This window comes from Sinocyclocheilus anshuiensis, unplaced genomic scaffold (assembly GCF_001515605.1).
Source record: "Sinocyclocheilus anshuiensis isolate Anshui unplaced genomic scaffold, SAMN03320099.WGS_v1.1 scaffold342, whole genome shotgun sequence".
NCBI classification, from domain to species: Eukaryota; Metazoa; Chordata; class Actinopteri; order Cypriniformes; family Cyprinidae; genus Sinocyclocheilus; species Sinocyclocheilus anshuiensis.
Genome location: NW_015544129.1, coordinates 98205 through 108652, shown reverse-complemented (window position 1 = coordinate 108652; position 10448 = coordinate 98205). Strand labels below are relative to the sequence as shown.

Below are 10448 nucleotides of genomic sequence, written 5' to 3'. Positions count from 1 at the left end.
AATGTTTTTTTTTAACCTTAAACCGCATAAACACATTTCATTACACCAAATACACAAAATAATGTTCTTTGTAGCAATATCATATGACCCCTTTAAAACTTTTTGTCATATTGCCCACCACTAAGCTGTTTAATTGATCTGAAGTCATGCCACAATATTTTGCAGTATAGTAAAGAACACATGATGTTTGTGTGAATCTTACCTCAGGATAGACTCCGATCAGGGAGTCTGCTTTAGTGTAAAACTCTTCTTTGAGGGAGATCACTATAGCCTGGAAGTTCTGCACTGACTGATCCTTGATGTAGTTTGCAACCTACACAACACACATGCACAGGACAAATTTCTATTATTATGACAGTATGCCAGAATAAATCTGTGTGCTTACCACTCACTTTCACCTCAGAATTTTTAGGTTATGAAAATCAGGAGCTTTGATTCTATCTTTGGTTAATGGTAATTAGAGCAATCACTATCATGAAATTTAGGCTGGCAATTAACAAAATCTTTAATCTCAACTTTAAGGTCGTTAGTGTGTACATTTTACACGTATACCTTAAAGGTGACCTGTTATGCCCCTTTTTACAAGATGTAAAATAAGTCTCTGATGTACCCAGAGTGTGTATGTGAAGTTTCAGCTCAAAATACCCCACAGATCATTTTTTATAGCTTGTTGAAATTGGCACTTTTAGGGTATGAGCCAAAACGCGCCATTTTTGTGTTTGTCCCTTTAAATGCAAATAAGCTGGTGCTCCCGCCTCCCTTTTCAAAAGAGGGCGGCGCTTCAAGATCTCATGCTCCAGCATACCAATGCTGGCCTTTGCAAATAAACATTCCACTACTAGTACAAGCCTGTTATCTTTACAGAAAACGTACTCCGTTTAAGTCAGTCATTTGATTATACTGTGCATAATAAATGCGCATTAATGAATTACACAGACGGGGAGCACGGCGTGATAAAGATGACAACATAGCTGGTCTCATGGTGCCTTCGTGTGCTATGACAAACTTTATAAGACCCACCTTGTGATTATGAGCTCGACAAATTCAAACGGTCAACTTCACATTGCTTTCATATGCAATTTTTAACCACCGCATTCCTATTTACGATCATTCTGGTAGCACGTGAAGGCAGCATCAGTGAAAACAGACTTTAGCGTTTTTTTTCCGGGACATTCCCTTCGAAAATGAAATTGAACCACCGTGTCCTCAGTGGTCTATGGAGACTCCTATGTTTGTTGGTGCATCCCAACACACGACACTTTTAATGGCTCTTTGGCAGTGACATTGTGTCTCCAGCAGCTACAGCAAGAAATCAGTAATGGCGGACTGCTGCTTCTCACTCAGGGCGGGGTCTATGCTAATAGGGCAGAGAGCATCACAAATGGACGGGACTTTCCCTAGTATGATGGGAGAAATCTGGAATAGCTCGTTTGGAGAGACTGTTTATGATTTATTGGGATTATAAAAAAATGACTGGGTGGATTTTTACCATTAGAGGCTGGTTGTTTTCACACACTGCGGCTTCACAACTAACTAGTTCAAACACCTTATAAAAGTGATTTTTGCATAATAGGTCACCTTTAAAGGGTAAGTTCACACAAACATGAAGATTCTGTCATTATTTACTCACCCTCATGTCATTCAAAACCTGTATGACTTACTCTCTTCTGTGGATCATAAGATATCTTAAAGAATGCTGGTAACCAGTTACCAATGACTTCCATTTTATGGACCAAAAAAAAAAACATCTGTCTTTTAGGATTCCACAGTGTTTCACAAAAATTATACAGGTTAAAAGTGACATAAGGGGTTAGTGAAGGATGACAATATTTTAATGTTTGGGTTATAATAAGATACAATAAAATCTATAACAAGTTTGTACTTTTTTTAATCAAATGTTTTTATGTCTACAGATCTGTTTTAATATAGAAATAAGGGTCATCCACGAACTCATATCAGGCATAAATGTTTCTGCACCATAAAGGATTAATATGAAAATGCTTGTCATTTGACATGCATGCATGCCTTTAAAGTATAACGACTCTGTTGCTGTCATGATAAATTGTTCTGGGAAATGGAAATATGCGGATTCATTTTAATTTATAACATGTGCAGAGTATACAAAAGTTATGTTTATAAAAAATACAAAAAAGAAAAGAAAATAATCTCATTTTAACAAACAGCACAAGCACTCGTTTGTATTGCTTTGTTTTTTGGCATGAGATTGCGACTTTATATCTTATAACTGACATACTCATTATTATTACTTACATGACTGCTGCATTTCTCATACAGAGACGGTATCTTTTTCCATATTAATGCCTACATAAACATCACTTAAAAAGTAAAATAAAGACAGTCTTCTGAAAAGGGTCCATTGTAATTAGTTATCGCATGGATGTGATGACGCGTTTAACGGTCATCAGCATCGTAAATCCTCAAATGTTTTTCATATTTGTATATTTTTTTAAATTGTATCTACATTTATAACACTATTCTTTGTATTATATCACCTTTGCATCAAATTACAAAAAAACAGTTAACACTAATGCGAGGGTGTTTCTAATGCAGCGTCTATGGGAGGGACGGTAAATTTGACATCGTTCTCTCTTCTGACAGTTATCAGTCTCTCTCAATTTTTTTTCCTTTTATTGAATTGTTTTATTTATTGAATTGTTTGTTTTTAGCTCACTTGGTCAGAGTTTGTTCTTTTTAAGGGTTGCTGCACAATTTTTAACATCAAATGTAATTCTTAAGACCTGAACAAATTCTACAGAAGAAACTAAATCCCACGAGTCTGAACAACAAAGGTGAGTTTTTTTTTTTTACATTTACAATTTTTATTATTGGGTCAACTATTCCTCTACAACAGTGGTCGCCAACCCGTTGATCGCGATCGACTGGTAGATCTTTATCACTGTCCCAGTAGATCCCGAAAAAAACAGTAAAATAAGTACAAAAATGCATTACATTTCTGGGGTTATATTAATGTATCACTGAAGGGTACCGTCTTAAGAAAATTTTAGATGGCAATGGCATTTTCTTCTCCGTATAAAGCGCAGCTCTGCTTTGTTTACAGCGGTAACCAAGGAAACACTATAGTGCGGTCGGTTCATAAGCAGTGTTGCCAAGTCCGCGGTTTTCCCGCGGAATTGGGCTACTTAACACTGTTGCCGCGAGTTGTTGTTCATGTCTGCGGGTTGAAGCGACCCCAATAACGTGATATTTAGTCCCCGGAATGTGAATTTTACTTGAAGATCTCCGCTGAAAAATGTGTATTTTACCCCTGGAATGCGATTTTTACAGGGGAAGCCCCTCGAAACATGATTGGACTAGTTTTATTGCGAAAACCTGGCAACCCTGTTCATAGGCGCCACCTGCTGTCAGAGAGTGCGTCTCATTCAGACCTGCTGTTTTTGTTTCGTGCATTTGTTTTATGTAGCAAATAAATAAATAATACCTAAAGTCAGACCATTCTGTTTTTGTTTTAAATCCTGACATTAATCTAAATCAAATCAAAAACAACTGCCCGTGCAGATCATGATTAAAATGCAGTGGTTGCCTCTAATTTCAAATGGCTAGATATTTTTATTTAAAGCCAGTTTGTTTGTTATAAAGCAAATAGCCAATAAATAAATTTGCTTAAAAATCAGTATCAGTATCCAATTTGCTAGTTAAAAAAAAAAAGAAAGAAAGAAAAGAAAATCTGAATTCTGAATCAGCTATGATCGGCGCATCACTAATTAAAATACTAAGTAAAAGGCCTCAAATTTGAAGTACAATCTAGGATGTCTTTTTCTATCAATTCTTCAATAGGTAGATCTTGTCTTTCATAAAGGCCGAGGTCAGGGATCTTGGGCCTAAAAAGGTTGGTGACCACTGCTCTACAACTTTAAGATTTAGACATTTTAAGGATTTTGATGTGCTATTTGTTTTTGTTTTTTTGCCTTGATATCTAAGCAGAAGCAATAGATGATGTTAAATGTTCATCATATTGCAGTTGCAATATATGACAAAAATATACACCTCAATGACTGTGTGTGTGTGACTATTTTAAGCAGTTACCCTGGTGAAAAACAAACCTTGCCAATGTTGGTATTGTCCAGGGCTGCATCAATCTCATCCAGCACAAAGAAGGGAGCAGGCTTATAGCTGTAGAGGTGAAGATATTTTGTCAGGTACTGCCTGATGAAGGATGTGAGTTCACGTGAGGGTAAATATGTGCTGTACATACCTGTGAATGGCAAACAGTAAGGCTAGAGCTGCCACAGTCTTTTCTCCTCCAGACAAGTTGTCCATGGGCCTGAAACGTTTGCCTGGGGCTACACAATTATAGTTGATACCATCCAGATATGGCTCCTCTGGGTTCTCAGGGCCCAGAAACGCCTGGCAAAACACACACACACACATGAACACCACCAGTGGAAAGAAATACTTGTCTTCGTGTCTAAGAGATGATTAGGTTTGCAATGACTAACTCATAATGAAAATAACTGAAAATGACTTCAGTTAGCAATTAGTCTGATCTTTGCATTGTGTACTTTTGCACTATGTAAGCATAACCTCACAGGGTTTCCGCGAGGTCTTAAAAAGTCTTAAATTTAGTTGTATCAAATTTAAGGCCATAAAAAGTCTTAAATTGTACAAGAAAGTCTTAAATATGATTTCAGGAGGTTTTAAATTTGGGGACGGAAAGACCAGAATTGGGATATGGCTTAATGTGACGATTAAACTTCAAAAGGCTGTGATTTCATTAAATAAACACGAGCGCTGCGCGTTTCAGAGTCCGGTGCTGCGCTGCTTTGTGTTCTGCTGTTACCAGGGAAACAGTTCTATTTCTGCCATTCCAAAAGTGCAAAAGTGTTTGGCAGAGAATGAATGCATTTTCAATCAGCCTGTTTTATTGGAGTAGTGTATTCCTACAATACTGGAGGCTGCAGTTTCTGCAGACCGCATTTCTAGGACCCTATAAGTTTTGTTTTGTTTAAATAAAATTTTGTATGTATATATTAGCAGCTCATACTATTTTATAGCACTTGGTATTCAATTCTGTATATTATTATTTTTAAGGAATTATGTAGTATACACACATATACATATACACACATACATACAAACAAACACACACATACATACATATATATAGTTTTTAGGTTTTAAATTCTGTTTTCTTAGAAAGAAAGACTTGTGTCTTTGCGAGACTTGTTCATTAGCCGCAGTGCACTTCACGTCTGATGTGTAACCCACTTAAAGTGGAGTAAACGGTAAAACAATTGCGGTACAAATTAGTGTGTTTATTAGTACATTAATACATTTAAAATAATTTGAATACAAATACTAGTTTACAACATCCAGCAGCACAATTAACTGTTTTGCACACCTAAATAGGCTAAATGGAGACATCGTCTCACACACTCAAGTTCCAGCCAGCTCTTACATCAAAAATAAGATGGAAAGATAAAGAAATTAATAGTTTCCATGGATCTAGTCTTTGCATCTGTTTGTTTGAGGTTTGAATCAGGTCTCCTTTGTTCGAACAGAATTGGCTAGATGGCACTGTCACAAAAACATAGGGTCCTAGTAGAAATGCGGTCCTAGAACTGCAGCCTCCGGTATTGGAGGAACACAGTATTGGGGTTGTTTTTGTTTAGACCAATGTGAAAATCGACCCATGTTTTTACCCTGCAAACAGACAGAGCTGTAAATGTGAACTGGTGGATCGATAAGAAGATAATGCATTATAAAAATCTAAACAGTAAAATGTATTTATATTAGGGCTGCACGATATTGGAAAAAACTCACATTGCTATATTATATTTTTCTGCTATATATATATTGCGATATGAAAAAAAATCACCACATGACTTGAATAGTTTATTTGGGGGGGGAAAAAAATCAACGATTGGGGTGATTTTGTAGGCGAGTAAATCAGCATAGGAAATAAACAAATTACAAGCATAGATAAATATAACAGAACAAAGATACAAATGAAATAAGCAGTGCTTTATATTTTTCAGGTAAGTCTAACGGTATTCAAGTACAGAAATTGAATAATCAAATGTAAAATAACACTGCATAGTTTTCACTGTATAAATTAAATCTAATAAATCTGTGTTAAAGCTACAAAAGTGATTTTTCTTTGTGTTTTGTTGTTTGATTAACATTCATAACACAGAAAGCCTCAGGAACATTAAACTGCTGTAAAACAATATACTGTTACACATCCATTTTCTTTCTCAAGTGTTTCCCTTCACCTATGCCATAAGCATCCGTGTTTACAAGGTTAATTGCAGAGCACAGTATTTCAGGCACAAATAGATGCAGAAGTGAACAGAATTCAGTGTTCACGTGCATCTGCGTGGCTCTCACCGCGTCTAGCACGACAAAATACAATGGACCCATATAATCAGTGATGCTGTCTACACTGATGCGACGCGGCACGACAAATACCACGTATGACACAAAGTTCAAATGACTGGCAACGGTCGCTTTGTCGCATCCAGTGTAGACAGACTTTGGGTCGCGCCTAAAAACGCGTGGAAAACGCCAGTCGCGCCGCTTTCTCCTTCTTTCCAAAGAGCTCGGGAGCCTGCGCTTTCGTGGCATCTGCCGTTGCTAAGCGACCGTGACCTGCGCTCTCCACGACGACGCGGAAGTTTCAACAAAGGATAAACGGATTTCCAGCACCGAAAATCCCTTGCAGTAGCTCTGCTACTAAAAGTATTTAAAATGGGTATCTCTGTACAGCTGTCGCGTCCGGTTAGACACCGTGTCTGTGTGTGAGCAAAGAAAACAATCAGTATAAATATAACGATCAGTATACGAAACATCGCACATCCTGCGATGTGACTATCGCGGGTGCGCACATCGTGATTTCGATGCTGAAACGCTATATCGTGCAGCCCTAATTTAAATATATGTATTGTATTTATTATAATGTATTTTACCTGGGGGATTTATACGTAGTGTAATGACCTAAAGAATCTAAAGTTTTAACATTTTTCTTATGTTCAAAATGGGGATTTCATTGGACCATTTGACTGTGTATTAAACTCCTATAATAGATTGAACATGTCCTTAAACATGACAGAGAACGTATGTGGTTTGATTGTGCATGTTTGATTTGTACTCCTGACAGAAATTATGATATTATTGTAACAGTTGAAAAAAAAAAATCATGAACAGTGGACAAATATCAAAGTTATAGATTCCTGAATCCTTCTTCTGCTTTACAGTTGGTCAAGATTAAATAAGTATGTCATGGCAGTGAATTTAAACAACAATACGGGCCACCATGAACAGGACTTTCATTCTAGTGCACAGACAGCCCACTGAGATTGAACTCGAGAGCAAGATCTGCAAAATGACAGCAAAACAGAACACACTGTGTGTATGCTAAACTGCATTAAGACATATAAAGATGTGCTTGCATTGCAAAGTGGTTTGGGCAACACTTTATTTCACAGCATCCTTGTTACATGTTACATGTACTTACTGTAGTGATACTAACAGAAATTATGCATTTACCAAGCCCTACTGCTAACATGTTGTAAGTCCATGTTGATAATATTACTCAGTACTAGGGCTGAAATGATTAGTTGACAATAAAAAAAAACTGTGAACAAACATTTTTGTCATCTAATAGTCATTTGATATCATATGGCCTAATGTAAGAGCCTGCAATAACGAGGTTTGATCAGTGTGGCGCTATAGCACAAGACTGTAATTCAGCCCTCCCACACGCAATCCAATAGAAGACACACTTATGAGAGGTGAAAACGAAGCCGTAGAATGCGGGAAAGTTTTACAAAGCTACAAACAAAAAATCGGTCATGTGTAAAGTCCCCAATATACTCGAGGCAACGTTTTTTTGCTTTTTCGTTCTCTGGTTAGGGGTAAAATAAGTTGTCACATTTATGTGTATAATACTTTATGCAATAGATTGATTTAAAGCAAGCAGCTTTACAGTATTAAACAGCGTCACTTTCAGTTAGAATTACAACTTAATTTTCTGTTATAAAGCAGCTCTAAATGTATATGAATATGTATATCTAATATTTTAACAAATTGCAAAACCTGAATAATCGATCAAAGCCTACTGATTAATCAGTGAAATAATCAACAATTAGTTGATTAATTGTTCTAATATTCATTAGATGAAACAATTGTCAAAATAATTGTTGCAGTACTTAAATGTTTAAATGTATAATTTTTGTAATTAAAAACAACCTTAAAAGAACACTTTCTATTTTCATATTTCTACCTTTATTTTTATTATTAATTCTGCTCCCAAACCAATTATGTTTGATTGCATAAAAAGACACAAAAGTAACTCCATAGATTGCTGTGTCAAGAGTGCTTGTGCTGTTTACTGGGCTATATAATAAGACTCATATAATAAACAGGTGAAATTCAAAGAAGAGTTAATTGGTTTGTGGGTGCAAGAGCATTGGTTTAAAGTTGTGTAGTGGTTAAAGTGCATATTGCAGGTTAGACACAACAGTGAGTCAATGTATAGAAAAATAATGTAGGAACTAGATTTAAAATCTTTCAAATCTACTTATAAATACGCTACTTGAGGCTTCTGGAGTTGATTTGTGAGAAAATTTTACTTCTGCAGCTGAAAAATGCCAAAACCGGAAGTGACGTAACGGGAGGGAGTGCGGTCAATTTAAACAATAAAAAAAACAATGGACCACAATGACAGTACCGACACTGAGGAAACTGCAAATAGGGGTGCTCTGATCAGAATTTTTGAGGCCGATCACCAATCGCTGATCACAGAAAGCAGTATCTGCCCATACCGATCACCGATACCGATCTTTTTAAAGCCTTCTTTTAGTGTTCAAGAATAGAAGCAGTTAAAGTGTGAGAGTATACATACAATATCCATATGTATATAATTTTAATGCTATAGCCTTTGTGTATATATTTAAAGATGTGCATCTTTAAGCATGACAGTTGAAATTAAATGGTAACACTTTAAAATAAGAGTCCATTTGTAGCATTAAGATTAATGAAAGCTGTGTAAGTATTGTTCCTTGTTAGAGTGCGTTAATTTCAACATTTACTATTACTATTATAATTTTTTTTTTCTACTACTACTACTACTAGTATGGTTCAGTACTGTTTTTGTTAATAAAGCACTATTTTAGTTTTTGTTCAGTATCAATTTTAAAACTATCGGTTAATAAATTGGTATCAGCCAGTGTGGTTCAACCTAGCTATCGGTATCGGCAAAATCCACTATCCGTCGACCTCTAAATCCATGTTCATATTTACTGCAAACAATGCACTGTTACTTTAATTCAGCGCTTGCAGCGCAGCAAACATAGACTCAGTGCGGAAACGATCTCTGCACTGCTGAAGACGCACCGCTACTGGAGCGCACTGCCGGACAGCAACCGTGTGCAGGGTGAACGCTTTATTAATCCGTTAACATGAGCATGGAAAAAATACACACCGCATACGCACTGCAAACAGAGTAATGTGAACCTGGCATTATGCGTGTTATGAGTGTGCATGAGCTCAGTCTCCAGGAGAGCGTCCGAGCGCTGAATGGTTAAACACTGGCAAGAATTAAAAAGTAATGCAATTTATAAACTTTAGTGACGATGTGACACTGCCTCAATTGTGCAAGTGACAATTCCCGTGTCAACTGTACAGCGAGCAGCTCGCTTACAGTGCAGATGCGATGTGTGGTGATTTGAAGACATTTGCGTATTTTGAGAGAGAAAGAGAGAGCGCATGCGGTGATTCACTCACGCTGTTTGTGAAATTACGTCTCACACAAGGTTTTCAAATTACTTTATAAGTTATTTGATGAAGAAATATGAAGGTGAGTACCTCACCTTCAGCATTATAATAATTTCACCCACGCTGGACAGAGACGGTGATGCTGCATGTCGTGCCAAACCTCTCACGGCAACATCATCAGCTTGAGATCGTTTTTTTGAGATCTGCCTTGTTAGAGACCGCCGATCAATCATCCCAACGTGATTATCGGCCAATAGTGACTAGATTTAGTTTAAAATATACGTATAAATATGCTACTCGAGGCTTCTGGAGTCGTTTTTGTGAGAAAATTTTACTTCCGCATCTAAAAACCGCCAAAACCGGAAGTGATGTAACGAGAGGGAGTGCGGTCAATTTCAACAATATGAAAACAATGGATCGCAATGACAGTTCGGGCGCTGAGGAAATTGTAAATGTTTATTCATACTCATATAACGGACCACAGCCATACAATTATAAACCTGCTATGCGGCCAAGAGAGCAGGGACAGGCCAGGATTATTTTAATAATAATTAATGTTTATCCGTGCCATTGATCCTGGTGACCACAAAGTCGACTACGAATACCTTTGCTAAGAGGTCTTTGTGTTTGTGCAGAGAGAGAGAGAGAGAGAGAGAGAGAGAGAGAGAGAGAGAGAGAGAAAATCGCCAGAG

General features: G+C 37.0%; 1 protein-coding gene across 2 annotated transcripts in view; it reads right to left on the bottom strand.

Moving 5' to 3' along the window:
* Positions 1-10448, bottom strand: part of smc1al (structural maintenance of chromosomes 1A, like) — a 78230-nt gene that overhangs the window by 932 nt on the left and 66850 nt on the right. For both annotated transcript variants that reach the window (XM_016494550.1, XM_016494549.1), the window contains exons 23-25: positions 4235-4386; positions 4083-4152; positions 203-313 (exon numbers count right to left, since the gene is read on the bottom strand). In XM_016494550.1, coding sequence (XP_016350036.1) covers positions 203-313; positions 4083-4152; positions 4235-4386 — 333 coding nt within the window. The remainder of the gene's footprint in view (positions 1-202; positions 314-4082; positions 4153-4234; positions 4387-10448) is intronic.